This window comes from Lonchura striata, chromosome 3, assembly GCF_050655825.1.
Source record: "Lonchura striata isolate lonStrDom1 chromosome 3, ASM5065582v1, whole genome shotgun sequence".
Taxonomy (NCBI): Eukaryota; Metazoa; Chordata; class Aves; order Passeriformes; family Estrildidae; genus Lonchura; species Lonchura striata.
The window spans coordinates 67,077,683-67,096,845 of NC_140705.1; the positions used below are offsets into that span (position 1 = coordinate 67,077,683).

The 19,163-nt window shown below is 35.6% G+C and overlaps 1 protein-coding gene across 2 annotated transcripts in view; it reads right to left on the reverse strand.

The window, feature by feature from the left end:
* The window catches only part of FMN2 (formin 2), a 162,496-nt gene that overhangs the window by 12,897 nt on the left and 130,436 nt on the right, over positions 1-19,163 (reverse strand). For both annotated transcript variants that reach the window (XM_077782126.2, XM_085576737.1), the window contains one exon: positions 12,724-12,873. In XM_077782126.2, coding sequence (XP_077638252.2) covers positions 12,724-12,873 — 150 coding nt within the window. The remainder of the gene's footprint in view (positions 1-12,723; positions 12,874-19,163) is intronic.

Below are 19,163 nucleotides of genomic sequence, written 5' to 3' on the forward strand. Positions count from 1 at the left end.
CTTACAAAGTCAGATATAAAACAGCACATCTATCATATAATTTCCTCTTTTTCAAATACAAGTATAGTTGGCTCCCTTCACTGTACACATCATTTAAATAACAAAATGAAATCTTACATGTGAGTAAATTAGTATCAAATCCCTGTACGTATGCAGGGACTATACAAGGAGTATTGAGTTTATCAAAATGACTTTTATCGAAGCAATGTAATATATGCAGGTATTCGGACTACTCAACATGCAAATGGCAGCATATGTAATGTACAAAAATATTTACCAAATCAGTTCACACAGATCCAGATGTTATTCTTGGGAAATGACAGGGAATCTTCAATTCCAGTCCTTGTCCCACCTAAACATCCCCCTTCCAGGATGGATTAACCATTGCTTGCTAGCATACCAGATCACAAGACAACACAGCTCCCTGTGGGTCTCATGTTAATTCAAACAAAAATCCTCACAAAGTAAGGAACCCTTGATAACGCATCTATTTTCTAAAGACCAGGTCCCATTAAGTGCCATTGTCAGTGTAGCATCTCTATATATTCTCCTTCAATTAGAGAAACAGCTTTCTAGAGAAAGGCTGTTTCTGCTTGAAACAGAAAAATGTTAATAATATGCTACCCTGTGAAGGAGGAAGTCAGAACTTCTGTAGCCCTGAGATGAAAATGATCCACAACCTCCAGACTGATAAGTGACAATCTTAAGGCTGTATTTCCCAAATTTCCAGTATTATGTAAGAAGTGCTGATCTCAATAGTATGGTTCTGGTTCTCAAATTTTGGGAGCTTTTATGCAATTCCTTGGAATTTGAGTCTATTTATTCATACCAAGGGAAATAAAGAAGATGAGAAGCATTTAAGCTAATGCACTTAAGGCTGAGAGCTAGCAGCCACTCAGTTCCAGTTCCAACCATATCACTGACTCACTGTGTGGGTTTAGGACTGTCCACAGCCTCCTGGCTCGCAGCCTGCTCTCTGTGCAGGAAGCTCCAAGTGGTTGGATAGAGACTCAGTGAAGCCCATGTGACCCATGCAAGAAACACCCTGAGAAATGTAAAGGTAGCACACCAAAGGCTCATTTCAAAGTTGTTAGTTTGTGACCATATTAAATCTGGAAGCATGAAGCATGTATAAATCTACAGCTGTATCTAAAAAAGAAAAGCCAGAAGACTGGTGAAGTAGAGGCAAGGGCAACTATTAGCCTTCCACAGGGCCAAATCATAAACCAGTGAGTGTGGCTAGCAATTTTTCCAGTAGGGAAATATATTTTGTGAAGGCTGATCATACAGCTTAATTAAGATTTTATTAAATGTAAAATTAAAATAACTTAATCCTCCTGGAAGAGGAAAAGGATGTGTTTTGTAGGAGCATCCGCAGTGTTTAAAGTGATGTAGAAAAACAGATAAAAGGTCCCTTGAAGTAAGGGCAATAGTCTTAGTCCAGCTGGAAAATAATTGCCACTAGCAAGTTTTTGTCATCTTAGGTTTTCTCTATTGGCCATGAATGGTTTTTTCATCTTTTCATGAAACTAACAAGATTTAGGCAAACGCATATTGCTTATCAGCTCATGGCTGGTTCAAGCTATATTTCTCACAATGGAAAGCAAATCCCTGTGTACCTTCCTCTTGCTCAGGCTTTTCCTGCACTACTTCCCACTGACTTCAGTGGGACCCTGATCAGCATGGAGGTGCAAGACAATAATCTAAGACAAAAAAATGCAAAAATTGCATTAACATTACTGATAATGGGTTAACTAAACTGTGGTGAATAGATAGAGCTTTATGAAGAAACTAATGGGCCTAAGTCAATAACAGGAGGAGGAAAAAGGATTTTTGGAGGAAATAACACAAGACTTCCAACAGTCACAAGAGAAGAAATAGCAACACAACAACATATTTCCAAGCTCCAGGCCAAAATGGTACTACCCCGTGCCAATGCAGAGCTCAAAGAGCAAAAAAACAGTTAAAAAGATACTCCTAGGAAAGGGGTGGGTATTCAATTGTCCGGCCTTCTGTGGAAAAATAGGCTGCCACTGGGGAGACTATGGAAGAAAAGTTTGAGAAAGGTGAGTGTTCCCCAGTTCCTAGGAATTATAACCCTTAGGCAAAAGCTGGCATGTGGTAGATTGATTTATTGTTCTGAAAATATTTAATACTGTTTTTACTTAAACTACTTAGTTCTTCACTACTAATACTTTCTGTTAGGGAAGCTGTTTGGTCCTCTTATAGAGCCATCATTCTCAGTGGCAACCAGATCCTCAGAAGCAGGACAGATCTTCCAGGCATGATCTGAGAGTGGGAGAGGAAGATGGAGGTGAAAAAGACCTGGTGTGCTCTTAGAGAAACCAGGTGATACCCTTAACTGGATAAGTGTGGTGGGAATGACTTGCAAGCTTCCAGTGTGTTAACTTTGCTAAACTGATGGTCAAACTATCCCACTTCATATTTACAACCACTTCTCAAAATCACTTCATTTCAGCAAAAATGACTTTGTTTCATTTACTATCAATTCCTGTCCCATCTTATGCCAATTCTGGCTCAAAAGTGAGCATATTAGTTTGACAGAAAAATAACATCAGCTGTGTTACTTTTAGCAATTTTTGCCTCTTATTCCTTTCCCAAGTAGTTTCTTGATTTTGTCTTAGTAGAGAGCATAATTCTACAAAAACTAGAGCTCCCAGCCTAGACAACCAGAGAGTTGATTAACACTCACTGTATTAATCTGAAGAGCAGGGTTATCCAATTTCTATAAATATTTGTTAAGAGTGTTCATCTCTTGAATCTCCTTAAATAATAGATTTAGCTAAAGCATTTCTTGCATTATTTCAGAATGAATATACTTCCAAATAGCCCCAGAAATAAGAAAACATGCAGGGAACATAGAATATTGGGCGATCAGTGGATCTGTTAAAAAAAAAATTAAAAAATCTACAAGCAAATGAATAGCCAGTCACTTACAGAGCCTAAGACTTATAGGCCTGAAATCTGCTACTTAATAAGATTGAGTCTATCAATTGTCACCTGTAGCAAAATAAGTAGTTTCTTATTTCCATCATAATAAAAACTTTTCTCTAGCACTATCACCTCCTTGTACCTCATATTTATTGTGAGACAAACATATAAAAATTATGATTCAGTTTAAAGATAGCCTGCAAGATGAATAAGCAAGTTTCACTTCAGCATGCATACAGGAAAAAGAAACCAGACATGCTTAAAAACCCAAAAGACAGTGTTTTTATCTACCTTCTAGACCAAAAGCCAGCCTGGCCACAACCTTATCAAGGCTTTGAGACTTTCTGTCATCATTCAATCCATTGAAGGGGTAGCCACTTCCTTGCTACTAAACATTAATAATTTTTTCTGAAGTATCTGTGGCAGACAGATTAATTTCTTACTGGCTCCATCAAGGCTTGGTTGCCTTACACTTCACTAGTGAGCTCTGGGACATGACAAATGTAATCACAGTGAGAGGACTGGAAAGTTACGCCTTAGATAGCAGAGCTGCTCGCAGAAATTTCCATTATAAACTCAGACAGATATTACTTTTACACTTGACAATATAGTTTATGAAAACCAAAAGACATTTTTTCTGCAGATATTCTGCATTTTTGAACAAAAAACAAGGCTGAAGCCGATACTCTTTATACTACCAAGTGCTTATTATCAGTTAAATAAAAGGAGTGTTGCCAAAATATTTTATGTAGCTTTGTCTGGGTTGAATATTGAGTTAAACTTCTTTATGATAATAATAGTACCTCTACATATAAAAACAAATAAAAAATCCTCCACTAAATTATCAAATGCCAAACATCTTTCAGATTTCAAGGGCAGAAAACTTTGAAACTCTCTACTTAAAACTCTCCCAGGTAATGTTCCTATATTTTATTCATTGACTAAAATATTGAAAATATTTTTTCACTAAGGGAGAAACCAATACATAAAACCCATAATGGAAAATTACAATTTCTAACATAAAAGTCAAATTTTAGAGCTTTACTAAAAGTTTTAGAGCTTTACTAAAAAGTCACAATTTAGAGCTTTTACTTTCATGCCAATGGGGTTGAAGTGATGACACAGATATGATTCAGTAACTGACTGCAAAGACTTTATATAGATAAGAAGTACATTGTAATGAACCTGGTCCCCTCAAACAAGTGAATGAAACCTAACTTTAGCCAACCAACAGAGAGATAATGTATCAGACTATCCTGACATCCCTGCTAGCTTCTTGCATGGTTAATTTAAGGACCATGAGGCAGACAGTGGTTGTTGGAAAGACACAATGATTAATTATAATTTCACACAGAGGACCACAGACAAATAGATTAAAACACTGTAATCTGTCCACATAACATAGAAAATAATCTGTAGCAGGACTCTGAATAAGATACCTCCTCAGTCAACAGTTTAGATATTAGGGAATATATTTCACTTTTTTTTAGTGCGCATAATGTCAAATGGGCCTAAAATAAAGCTTCAAGGCCAACTGAAAAGAAAATGCAACTTTTCCATTTACAGAGTCTCACTGCCTTTCACCAAACACTTAAAAGTTTTATCAAAGTATTGTAATTCAGAAGTATTTAATTTCCTTTGGTTCTCTCTGGCAATCATGCACTTGATGATCTAGGGGTTCTTCTCTTGTCTATGAAGAGATATACAGATGTGAATAAATAAAATAAAGAGAATACTGTGTAAAACATGATTTAAAGATTATAATTTTAACTTTAAAGATAATTTCACATTGAAAATGTAATGAAATAAAAGAATTGAACTATTAAAGAATGGCTATGCTTTAACATAAAATGCAAATATACATATCCCCACTAAAATATATTTCATGACCTTTGTCATTAAGTTGTCTGAGTGACCAGTATTGCAGGCTGTTCCTGGCTACCTTCAGGCAATCTTTCATATCAAGATTGAAATTATTGTAAGAAAAGTTAGTCATCACCTTCCACTGTTTTTCTTGGAACTGAAGCCAGGTTGCTCTCACAGAAGCTAGCTACATTTGGGCAGTTTGGTTAGAAAATTTAACAGGAAATGATAAGGATAGGGAAGACAGCTAGAAGTGAGGTAAAACTGCTAACATAATCAGCGAGCAAAAGAAACTCATGTGTGAACAGGAATGTGAAACTCTGTTAGCTGTAACATGTTTTTAAGCAGCAGATGGGGTAAAAAGGCAAAAACCTAACTTGTAGAAAAGGGTAAGAAAAGTCTTGGTAAACAGACTACATGGATAAGATGATTCTTAAAGAGAATATGGAGACATACCCTGGACACAAGAGTTGCTATAATGGGTATGTTGGGGCTACTACATTGGATAATTGATAGCTACCAAATTGTAGTACAAGAAAATATGAAAGATGAATGAATAGAAGGGATCAATGAAGAGAAAATTAAAAAACCTGAAGTCAGCTGGAGAGACACAATATTAAGAGATCTCCAGTGCATGAGATGGGAAAGTAAAAGGCCTTGAACTTTGCTGCATGAGGTAAAAGGTGCCCATCCATCATTATGTAACAATTCAAAAATTACTTCAGACAGTACATAAGGAATTCCCCTGATAGTCCCTATATTGATTGCATAAAACATGCACAGAGCCATGCACTTATGCTTAATGGATGTTGCCATTTTGCCAACTCCATGAACTGGTTGGCAGACTGCTGGAGAAAAAGGAAGTTCACATCTTTGGTAGTTCAGGATCAGTCTGGGTTACAATAGGTTTTAAGCCTTTGTGAGCATTTCAAACGTTTGGGGGTCAATATTTAGTGACAAATGCTGCTCATTTGTAAAACATTACAATGCTTTATTGCACCTCAAATGCCAAAGCGATCATTTTGCCTGGGAATAAAACCACTAACAAGTATAAAAAGTGTAGTGCCTGACAAAAGTTCTGTTTAAATTTTTTAAATTATATAATTATTTTCACCAATATGCAAGTATCTATTGAATATGCACCCCCTGTTTTTATCATAGACAAATGTAATTATTTAATCAAGAGGTGGTGAACAGGAAAAGGTTAAAAAGAGATTGAAAAGATCACATGGCAGAAATAATGGTATCCTATCCTCTCACTACACCTTTGACTATCACACCCAGTCTGACATTACAGCCATGAAAACAGGCTGTAAACTTCATTATGAAATGATGATTGTTAGCTACCTTCTTTTTATTTAAAACACACATTCTAGGATGCAACATAATGTGCCAGCATGATACAATACCATCACCAGACAGATACTACTCAAGAACCCTTGGCTGTTTATTTGGGGGCCATTATGGAATCCAACCTCACACAAGTCACAAAAATTAGGAAATATTACACATTTGGAACTAGTTTTTCTACTAGATCCTTCACTTTGTTTAAGTTTAATATTTGTAAGCACCAGTTGGCTCACGGCTGTAAATGGAAATATTTTTCCTGTCTTATAAAACACAGGATAGCTGAAAAATGTTAGACTAAGGTATTCAAAAGGATTTTCCACCAAAGATCCAGATTGAGATGTATCTCCAAATGCCTTTTTTCCCACAAACTTTTTCCTCAAAAGCAATGCTAAGAAATGAAAGTTCTGTTCACCCTCCCCTAACCAAAGTATGATGATGAATTAATAATAATAATAAAAAAACAAACAGAAAAATTAATTGCCAAAAATGCCTAAAGAAGAAGACAAACCATACATGTTGAACAACCTCTTTTATCTGGACAGCAAACAGTATCTTTGTGGGGTACTGCCTCACAGCTGGCTGCTGAATCTTTGGTGCGTTTAGGCTTTTAAAGTAGATTTTCCAGGGCCCATAACAGTATATTCTGATCAGAAAACTATTCAGGTTAACAATTTTGAAATACTCCCAAAAACTGAAGATCCATGTAATTATTCTGTTGAATGTCATGTAAAATCATCTTCTGTTTTGAAATGTCATTATAACTGAGTTACAAACCTTTGCCTACCAGCATGCAGCTCAGTTGGTTAGAGTTTAATAAACACATTGAGATTAAAGCTTCCAAGAGACGTCAGCAAATGTATCTGCCCATGACTACTCACTAAAATAACACTTGGAGCTTTTGGTTGGCATTACAGGAGCATGCCAAGCAAAATGTGACCCCACTAAACATACTCCACATGTTCATCATTTCCTTCTCATGTTGCAGTTCCATATACATTTTTCTTCTCTTTTCTTCCATCTCTGCATTTCTTTGCAAGTACTTATTCCCATGTCCCTCGATGTCTCACTCTCAAGTCTGACTCACTGGTTCATATTATAAGCGTTAAAAAAATATCCCTTAAATTACTCTGAGAGGACATTGCTCGTGCTATGGGATTTAATGCCCTCCTCTGCAAGCAGAAGTGGCAGCTTACCAATATGCTCCTCACTGTGCAACGTACAGATATCCCATGCCAGACTTTAAATTGCTCAACAGCAAGTTTTAAATCATCCTGCCGAGGAGTCTGTAGGGAGACATACCAGTCTTTCTGCAGAGGGAGATCAATGAGCTGTGGAGACACGCTGGCCAGGAATCTCCCTTTCATCTAGATATACACAGTGTGACACACCAGGTGCCAGCTTAACTGCTATTCTTACGGGAATGGGCAACTTCTGCATTTGAGAGACGAGTGCATTTTTCTGAGTTTATAGATTATTTTTAATGTGTCAAAGATTTATCGCGGGAGTTAAAGGGTTGAATAGAGTCAGCCAAAAGAAATTTTCAAGCTTAGTGTGATGCAAGATATCAGGGACTTACAGAATTTTACCATCGTGTTGATCCTGCTTATGAATTCTCCTCTGCTGGCATCCCTGACACAGCCTCTGCTCAGCAAGACAACTCTTAGTAAAGGCAAGGCCCTTTGTGTACCTTATACCCACATTTACAAGGCTCACGCTCTCTCCTCCTCCAGCTTTCCCATCTAGAAATACAACTAATACAAGGTAAATCTTTGCCAAGTTGCTCAGGCCCTCTAGAACAGCAAACAGTCTGAAGAGAGGGAAACACATCCAGAGCTGAAGAGGACTAACAAATGTGAACACCTCACTCGCACCCAGAGAAAGGGAACAGGGAACTGTGGCCCTGCATACGAGCTTCTGCCACCTCACTGATCCTTCTGTAGTAAGGTCTGAACTGGTATCTGAGCTGATAATATTGATACTAACATTTGATAGCAATGAAACTTTAAAACATAAAATTTCTTAAAGGACTCACTGCTTTTTGCTACTGTAATGAGCCAGGGTCTATTCCATGGTTATAAAGAAATGATGTAGTCCTAAAGGTGAATCATTGCTGTCCAAAGCAATACGAGATTTTCTGATAGATAACTGTATATTTTTATATTTTATTTCCAGGACTAGCAGTTGCTTAGCTTTTCAGTTTTTTAGAACATGTCAAGACTTCCCTCTTGGGATGTTGCTTCATGAGCTCTTTTTATCTTTCATTCTTAGGACAGGGTATCTTTTCCTGCTTAGTAGGAACATGGTAGGGTCTGGGCAACAATCTGCAGGCCTTTGCTGGATGTCACGACAAATAAAAATAATTTTTGCTCTCACAGAAGTGCTAGACTGGAATAGTGCACTTAATATTGACTACATCTAACTCAGAAACATAAATAAATGTTTTTAGAAGATAAAGAAAGAGATTAATGGGGAAAAGACTGATACATTTATAGGTCAGCTTGTAAAATACACTTTTTTTTTTCAAAACAGGAGGGAAAACTAGGCATTTGTAGATTGGTAGTCTGATTGCCTAAGAGTTTTTCTATGTAGGGGAGACTTTTGCAGAGCTGTTACTGCAGCTATGCATTATCTATGTATTTAGAGAGTAATGTGCATCTGTCGGTATGCAACACCTCAATTTAATGTATAGATAATAAAGTTGCTGAACAGGAACCTTGTGAAGTTCAAAATCATACTCTCTCTTTTCAAACATCAAAAACTATTAGGGAAACTATGTCAGCTCTTCTAGTCTTTCTTGCTGATTAAGCACAAAATGCAGGCTACACTGACAGTAAACCTCTTAATAGTTTGCAAAGTCTGAATGAAAACCATAGACTATGACTGACACAGTATAAATGTATTTGAAGGACAAGGACAATGACAACAACAACACAACTGGAAAAATTCAAAACATGCCCCATTAAGTTTGATTATGGCTTTCCTTTTCTCGAGGGCTTTTCTGACTTTTTTTGGGCAGCTTTTTGTTTATTTTGGATTTTTTTTGTAAAGTTGCTTCATCAGAAAGTAGTATTTGAAAATTTTCACTTAAAAGGATATATATTTAGGATAGATATATCATCAGAAACATCACCCAACAAAATATAATCAAAAAGTTTATAAACAACCCAAATTAAATTTCTAATGGAATGATCTAGTTAGCCTTAATTGCAGTGTGACGACAAAAAATAGTACTGGTCAGAAAGCGTCTTGGCAGACCTATGCTTTTACTGTAATTTTCAGATGCATTTTTCTTTTTATATCTACTGTATTTAAAAGTTTATAATGTATAATTTCCCCTACAGATGGTATTTTCTAGTTCTGCTTTACTTCAAGTGAGAGAAGACTGAAAGCAGTAGAAAACTTCAGAAAAATTAATTGTTCTTAACTTTGTATTTCCTTATGAGAAGATGAGAAAAGAAAAATGGTGCAAAGTCTGACACTTCAGTGTTTATCTTTTGCATATAAATGCCTTGCAAACCAATATGCAAGTTGAAATGCCAAGTGAAAAGTGTTTAAAATAAGAATCGTCTGACTGCTTTTGTTAGAACATACATGCTTAACCTATTACTAACAAAATGTAGTACTACCTTTGGAAATACCATCTATGAAAATCTTTTGGTTAAATTGTAAAGGAGTAAATAAGACACATGTTTGTAGAGTCTAAATAAGGAACAGACTCTATTAGCAGTCCATATGGGGCACAAAATATTCTAGAAAAACCCAAAGCAACCAGGGGTTGATAAAGATGATCAAGCTAAAAAAGACAAGGCAATAAAACTATACATTTTATAAATTATTATTTTAAATAAAGTATGTTCCATGAGCCAGAAACCTGGTCAATAGCTCACTAAGGTGGCATACCATAGTCTTTGAAAATGTCTCACCATATCTGATACTTGATTATGCTGCCAATGAACAATTACAGAAAGTTTCTATCATCATTAATATTTTAGCCTGCTCCTCAGATTTATCACCAGAAAACAATTTCAAGAATTTCCAGTTTTCCCCTTTTTCCAATTTCTTCCCTTCCCCCATTTTCCTAAATGTCCCCCTTTTCCCTAAAGGGGAAAATCCACTTTCTTGAAATGATTATTTATATTTTAGTGGCAATAGGCAGTTTTCAGACTTTTGTCACCTAAAGCTCTCTTGATCTAGGCTGAGATTTTGAAAACCATCATGATGTACATTCTTACACTTCTATGCAATGTGCATTTTTCCATTTAGATTTTTCTCCTTTGATTTCTCAATACCAAGACACCTTCATAGCACACCATCTTGTCTTTTATTAAGAGAGACAGAAATGTGAAATCAAGAAAAAAAGTCTAACAGACAACTTTAGATATCAGGTTGAACTATGATTGGAGAAAAGGTATTTTCTGTGCAAAGGCTTTGGTAAGACAGTTGTTTAACCAAAGAAGATTCTTAATTTTCAGGAAAATGATATGTCTTACTTGAAAAACTGTTACTCTTACTGCTAATTTGACCAAAACATTCAAATTCCTAAAAAGCAATGAAGAGAGCTTGACTTTGCCAGATCTGACCCAGCAGCACTGTACCAAAGATCTGAGAGTTGAGCACAACAATCAAAAGTCCCCGAAGTCTAAACCCTGCCTGCCTCCCCTGAACAAATGAAATAGAGAGGAAGATTTAGACTTGGTGAGGCAAGTAAAAGTTAAAATTCAAACCAAAAATCTACTTGTGACTTTCAGGATGTATTATTTTTAGTCTTAATTTCAGTGACTTCCTCGACTGAAGTTAGACAGTCCTGTCTGTCCTCCTGGGAAAGCCTCCTTCAACCCAGCAGTTCCGAATCCAGGTCTGAACAACAGTCCCCCTGCTGTTCTTCCAAGGGATCTCCCAGTTTCTTTTCCTATTGGAGGTCCTTCTCACTGCCCTTTCCCTTCCCTGTCACATCTTGCCCCTGCAGACATTTTGTAGGTTATTCATGTTCAGTTCCTTTCAGGCTAAAACCATCCTTGCCCTAGAAGGGACAGACAGGCAGACAGCTTTTTTCTCTGCTGCTTCAACACATCTTCTTAATATACATGTACACTGAACTCAAAGAGGGTCAAATGATTTTATCTCAATCCCATTCTTCTCCTAAGTTTTAGATGTCTAAGGAGAAAGGAGCTTTGTGCTAATTTAGTTAATGTTCCTGTGAGAAACCTCTGGAGGATTTTTGGACTTTTTTTTAAAGAAAAATAGCTTAGTATTTTGAAATAAAAGGACATTTTGCTTAAATCCTTTTCTAGAAAATATACAACACTAAATTAACCTGTATTAACTAGGCAGTTAAATCATTGTATCAAAGATATTATTTAACTGTCACTTAAATTAGTTTCAAAGAGATACACTTAATTACATAAAATTAATTCAGACAGTCAGTAATATGAACGAGATCCCCAGAGATCTGCTCTGCTGTGTTAACATTTGCACCATGCTCTTGCTATAGTAGCAGAATCCAGTTTTTTCTCACTGTGAGACTTCATATTCAAAAATGTACCCACTTCCAGCAAATATATATGGTATACACGACATTGACTATGTCAATGACTAGGTGCCTCAGGAAAGTTTTCAGTAGCTTTCCAAACCAGTAGTCAGACGTCTGTGACAATTACATAGGATAAGTACACTTGAAAAAAGGGTCTGTTCTTGTCAAATTACCTAATAACAGGCTGATGTCAATAATTAATGAATTTAAAGCTTCAATCCCACCAGTGTTTACACTCAGATGTAGCTTCAACTCCAGCTGCTAACAGTTGTAAGATTATATAACAATGCTTATAATTAACATGTTTGCATATGTTTAATTTTTCCTTATATTACATTTATTACTTTTTAAACAACAGATTAATTCTTGGCATAATTTTTACAAAGGGTGACCACAATGGAGTATCTACATGCAGATGAGTTGTGACTTCATTAGTCTTCTAAAATATGGATCAGACACCTTGGCTGATTTTCAAAGCTACCGTCTCCTTTCTTTATGCCATATTATACCATGCGTGCTCTTGTGTACCCCATCGCCCAGGCTGTGATTTACAATACGATTCAATCTGAGTCTTTTTTTAACACAGGGTTGACTTATTCCTTCTGTCTTCCTTTATCCCAACATTGTCAAACAAATATTTACAATGTGCCATGTCTTAGTGCCTTGACTTTTCTTTGACTAAATATGCTAATGAAAATCTTTAATCAACTTTCAAGCCTTAAGTCTTCCATTGCTTGGATTCCTAGTATCATAGTAGTTACATGCTGTGCCAAAAACACTGTTCAGGTAATGGACCCAAAAAACTTTAGCACAAGCTGGTATTAAAATTCCATCCAAAAATTAGGATGACTGGGGGGTTGGGGGTGGTGAGGGTGGGTGTCATGATCTGTTAAAAAAAAAAAACCTGAGAAAACTCCAAAAGGCATTGAATAGGTTGTGTGCTAATGAAGTGTGGCTGACTGGTTTCTGTGTGATTGCTCCCAATAACATTCTTTGAGAAAAGCCTTTGAACAAACAAACAAATGTACCTTTCTTGAAGAATAAGTTTGTTTTCCTTCTTCCAGAAGTCTTTGAAGTCAGAACTGAATTCATGCCAAATACTGAAGAAAGAATGTGGGGACACCTCCTTCTCACCCATTTTTGGTTTCATAGAGAAATAGGCTGTAGTTTCCAAAAAGCTGTCAAAGAAAGCAGAAATAGCAAATGCTTCAGTACCCACTGATGTATTTTTTTTTTTTTTACTTGACACTGAAATAGTATTTAATTATTCTTGGTAGCAGATCTAAAATAAAAAAAATAGAAAAACAGTTCTGAGCTCTTCACATATAAGTAGGTACACAACATAAGATGGTTCTTCATTAAAGTTGGGATCTGGGATTTAGCACAGTTTCTAGTTTTGACCAAAGTATTTTCCATTTGAAAAGCTAAAATGAACACACTGTCTACAGCCCTGAAAATCCAGATATCCACATCAACCCATATACTGCTTTTCTCTTGTGTTTAAAGCTGTTTTCAAAACACAGAGTCAAAACCCATAGAGAACTGTAAATAAACTTCTTCAAGTTCTGTTAGGTCTGTGCTACAACACAATAGCTTTGGCTGGAGACTACACAGAAATACTAAAACTCAATATTAAAACCTACTTTGTACTAAACAAGAAATGATGCAACAGAAAACTCGGCCCAGGAACACCTGTGCTAGAAAACAGGTGCTCATTGTGACTACCAGAACAATCCAACAATCCCTTCTGAGCACAGTGAGAGTAAAACTAGTGTAGCAAACACGTAAGCTGTTCCTCAAGTAAAAGCTACTCCTGAAATGCAAAAGGTTGTATTTCCCACACTGAGTGAGGATTGTGACTGCAACCAAAATTTAATGTATTTCTGAGTTTGAACTGCTTCTTTTTTTTATTTCAGGAATGTTACAGGAAGATTCAGAATAATTTTTTTTTTAAACTTTGCTTGATTAACTATTAGACCGTTTTGTTTTTTCATTATATGTTTTGTAAACACTAGAGATTTTAAGAATGTTTTCCTGATCTCAAGCTCAACATCTAAGCCACTGGGTAATTGGTTATTTTATGAAAAATGCAATAGAAAATTCTCACTTGAAATACAATGGTAGGTGCTTTGCTCACTATTAATTGACTCCTATGAGAATTTTCTCTGAATCATACATCACAGTTTTAATATTTTAATTATGGGGGAAAATCTAATTCCAACTAAATAGATCGAAATGTAATTTTAGTCAAAGTTATATCTTCATTCACGGATTATGATGGTGAAAATAACATACAAAGATTCAACCATTCACATTGTGATCACTCTCACAAATGCTGCAAGAAAATGTTTACCCTAAATCTCAAACCTGGGTATTTCAGTTGTTTTGTCCAACCTGAAAAATAAGCATCTACATATATTATCATACTGCTGAATAAAAAAGCCTACATCTTAAAAATTTAACAATTTACCAATAAAATTTTACATCACATTTTTTTCTCCTTATTTTCAATTCATTTTTCCATCTGCTGAAGACAACTGAAGATGTTGAGCAACAAAGATGTAGCACATAAAAATATAGAAAACATTCTCATTTTTAAACCCATGACATTTGGTACTCAAACGCCATCTTACCTGATCATGTAATTTCTTCAGCTCTCTCAGCCTGCCACGGCACTCTGTTCTTTAACTCAGTGTTTAGTCAATAAATGCCTTTTTTTTTTTTCCGCTGGGTTCTGTTGTGGGTTTGGTTTAGGTATTTTTTTCAAATTATTTATTAATTATTAACTCTACTGATTAAAATACTCAATTTTATTTACATTTTCCCCACATTTTTATACTGGGAAAGGTATCTATCATCTATCCTCTGATTCCACAGAATCATTCATAAAGAATATCCCTAAAACTGCAGTCAGCTGCACTGTTTTGAACTTCTTCCTATTGTCACATATTTTCAACTTTTTGCAAGACTGCAAATGTTATCAGGGAGGTATTTTTTCTCCCAGTCTCTTCCCCCGGACTTACAGTTCTGCAAATGGCTAGTAGGGAAATAATATCAAAGGCTCATTTGAATTTTCAGAGTGAGCTGACAATATTTTTGGAGAAAAGTGAGGAGTAAAGAACAAGAGAGAAATCTTGAGGCATCAGCAGTCACTTATTTTTTAAGAAGCTCTCTGAATGAAGTCCATTAATGATTTACAAAACAAAGAAAGATTTTCATATAAGAAACCTTGTTTTGAGAAATGTACCCTCAAAACATTTTGCAAATGACAATGATGAGAAAAGAATTTGACAGGGAATGGCCATACCAAATAATGCTTTAATATATGAGAAAATGAGCTAGAATTCTACCACAAGAAAACATCCCAAGAAACAGCAAGCCAAACAAAATGAAATTCATACTGTATAAGGGAATGCTCAATTAAAAAAAAAAAAAAAAAAAAAAAGATAAAGAGCACTAACATCTATTAGAGATGCAAAGACTTCCACTGCTCTTCAATTATTCCAACTATCCTCTGAGAGCAGGAGATAACCAGTGTTTCTTCCCTGATGACTGAAAACCTTCCTGAGGACTACTTGTATAACCATTACAAACTTACACATTCATACAGCTGTGTCTAACAGCTGTAACATAATTACTAGGTTTATAGAAAGCAGAGAAATGCTCATACAGGTTGCCTGACTCCCTAGCAGTTAGTTTGGCAGGTAAGGAAAATTAGCTGTCTGTGAAATGTGAAACAGCAGCAGCATAGCAGGTTGTCATTGTTAGTATGTGACACCTTTCTAATGCCCAATAACAATGCACAAGACATCAGCTGCAACACAGTAATACTTCAGGGTGTAAATCTCCATGAATCAAATATTTTTTTCCATACATGCAGATCAGTCAAGACAGTTGCCATGTTTTTTCCAACCAGAGGTCTACTCTTCTTTAGCATTAAAGTCTCTTAGAGTTCATTTAGAAGACATATGGAAACCTGCTTGCTATACATTTGATGCTGTGATTTTTGTAGACAAAATGGCATATTTCACACATGAAATATAAAGCAAATAAAGCAAATCCAAATGCATCAAATAGTAAAACATGGAGAGCAATAAATCCTCTCTGCTGCCATGGTCTTTGAATATCTGATTTGGAAATGTTTACATATGTCAAACTAGACATATCTCAAGGCTGATTCCAGGAGGGGACATGCATTTTAAATACAAAGAGAAATTTGGATGATATTGCCATAGCCCCAAGACTAGATACAATCCTTTCAGACTTCAGCCAGGCAGAAACTATCTTAAATATATCTGGTCTTTGCTCTGGGACAAGCCATCAAATTTTCCTTTTCATTCTTTAGCAGATTTTGAAACAAAATATCTGAAAATATCATTGTTACTATTCCTAACTGTGCATCACATAGATATTTTTAATCAAATAAGGAACTAGTTATCAAAAGTCTTTTGTTCTATACTCAATTTCTGCATCATACAACCTTGGGAAGCTCATCTGACCAGTTTCAATTCATTTCCCCTATCTGCAAAGCTAAACATTTATTTTGAAACAAGTATTGCAAAGGCTGTTTAGTGTCCATTTCTCAAGTGAAAAGGTTTATATTTACACATACTCTTTCTGAGAGTCTTAATGAAAATAATGTACATTAGAGAAGATCTTGAGTCATGAAAGAGGGAAAGAAGGGCATGCAGTTTAGGGATTAAAAGAGATAAAGGAGGGCACTGCCTTTGCTTCTAACAGCCTGACTTTTCAAGCATGATTAAAAATAAGACAGTGATCACACTATCATCTCATCCAGACATGGTAAAAGCCAAAAATCTTTAAATGGATTTCGACTGGGTTTCTACCCTCCATGTTGGCCCTGGAGGAGAATTAAATAACACCATCTTTCTCAAAACAATGGAAGAGTTGCTCATCTCTGACAGGTAAGGAAGGAAATAAGATCAGGAAAGATGGTTAGTTCCTCTTCTTCCTTTCTTGTCTTCTAATGTCTTTGGTTCAAGTGTTTGGGTAATTCAGAAAAATCACTTCTGACTGATGTCTGAACTCACTGCTTACTCAAATGTGGAAATTTTTTTGACTTTTATGTGTGCTCCCTTGAGTACAACTATGAGTCTATGAAAGAGATTTTTCAATTTGGAAGGAAGAAAGAAACTGATATGCTAACAGCCAAATCAAATTTAATGAAAAATAAAATAAGCTATTCACATTGCAAATAGTTAATTGACAGCAATACTAGCTAATAGATCTGATCCATTAGGAATATTTTAAGATCAGGTATGGATTATTCAGCTTTTTTTCCCATTCAATTCTGAAAATGGCTAGCACAAAGTTGCAGACAATAATTCCAATTCAAGTCTGCTGTCTGGGATGCACTGGCTGGTTTATAAATGTGTACAAAAGCAAATCAATAATACTAAGACAGCAGGAGTTTCATCTCAGCATTATTTGATCAGGCTTCCTTGGCCAAACAAATAGCAAAGTAACCATAGGTGCAGACATGTCCTGGCTGACCTTTCTGAGAAATGCTGAACATACACACAAACATACACACATGTATCTGGTTTCCCCACGCAGCAAACTAAATCACCTGCAAGTGTGAAGATTGGTTCCAATGTGGATTTAAAAGCAGAAGAAAACATTTATATTCTGCATAATATTCTTCTGTTTCATAGACTATGTATTTTGGTTGAAGTTTGAACATGGATATGCTTTTCTCTTTTGGCTTTATAAATCTCTAAGCAGCATCTAGGTACATTACTGATAAAGAACAGTGCAAATGGTGTAACTTGTTACTTTTGTGAAGGAGTTGTGTTTCAGAAGCAGCACTAAATCAGGCTGAAACTACTAAAGTACCTTTTAGTTCAATTAAACTCACAAATAAAATTTAGAACTAAGCACATTCTACCAAAAGAAAGAAGGTAAATGGGGAAGAAAAGACTGTATGTGCCCCCTACTACTTTACCTGACATGAGTTGATGGGCATGCAAGCCTTTTCACAGTGTCCATCCTGAACTGTTGTCCACATACAGAAGGTGAGTACTTTCTTATATTAAAACTTAACTTTCTTATATTAAAAAGAAAGTTGTGATAATATGCCAGTTTAAATTAGCTTCCAGAATCATTAATCTCATCTTTGCCAATTTATATTGTGTAACTATGTATTTTGTAATATTTTTCCTTAGAAAACAAAGGTCTCAAGAGATTTTTTTCTTCCCTCTAAAAAAAAAATCTGCCAAACATTTGCAATGTTTTGAATCCTAAGTCATCTCCCTCATGGCCTGGTCCCTTGCCTCCTATAAATTCATATTAAACAGAAACACTTTTTATTGCTTCCACCATATAAAAATTAGCAGCTTCAGTAACAGAAAAAAAATCCCTCTACCTTTGAAGCAACATGTTTTTTCTCCCAACAAAAGCTCAACAAAAAAGCATCCAACATTAGTAACAGAAAATTATGTTTTGACAGGCCAGTCTGTCTTGCTCATGAAAATTTTAACACACTCCCTCCCACTTCACTAATGCTTTACAACTTTAGTGATCATATACAATGATCAATATTATCAGTTGTACATAATTATTGGTGACACGAATGCAGAACTTCCATAGTTTATACTAATGGCAGCACACCCTGTAACTGAATGCTTTTGCATAGTACAGAACAGTGACACAGACTGCTAAATTCAATAGGTATTAGGATTAAAGCTTTGCACTTAAACATTTTGGGGAAAATAAAATTTTAGGAAGACTGATGATCTCAATGTGTTAACAGTGAATAAACCCTATTTCAATCTGAATTTAAACTGCTATTCCAGACTCCTCTATTTACTTAGTTCTATGGGAGAGTATTTCTTTATTCCTGTCTTTCAGGAACAAAGTGCCTCATAACAGCAGGTTGCAAACCAGCAAAATAAAATGGCCATAACTAAATTCGGCAAACAGAACCTTTTTGGTGACAAAAAAACTGTGCTGAAAAAGCCATTCTGCATATACTGAGTCATATTCCGACCATTTGAAAATCAAAGATGAGGAAATGTAGGTTAGAGGTATTTTTGCTACCTTCTTTACATCAGATGCAAAGCATTTTTCAGCTACATCTCACCCAGTAACTGGGGTTTATGTGAACCTAAATTTTGCTGTGAATATTATTGGTCATATTTACATTCAAGAATATTTTTCAGTATAAAATATGAATTGAGACAATGCGTTAGAAACAGAACTAACTTTTTGTCTTGTCTTTACCTCTGATATTGTATTCTAATGGTCCACTCCAAGAAAAAAAATCTAAAAATCAAGCATTTTTTAGCATGAGTCTTCAAAGGCATTTTTTTGTTGCATGCACTTTTCCCATGAATTTTAAAATTACAATTTTATAACAGTTCAAACTTTCTCCCAAAGCCTTGGCTTGAATTAGTTAAAGTTCTCTAGATGCATTGGTGTTAGCTGCAACCCACTGTTACCTGAGTAC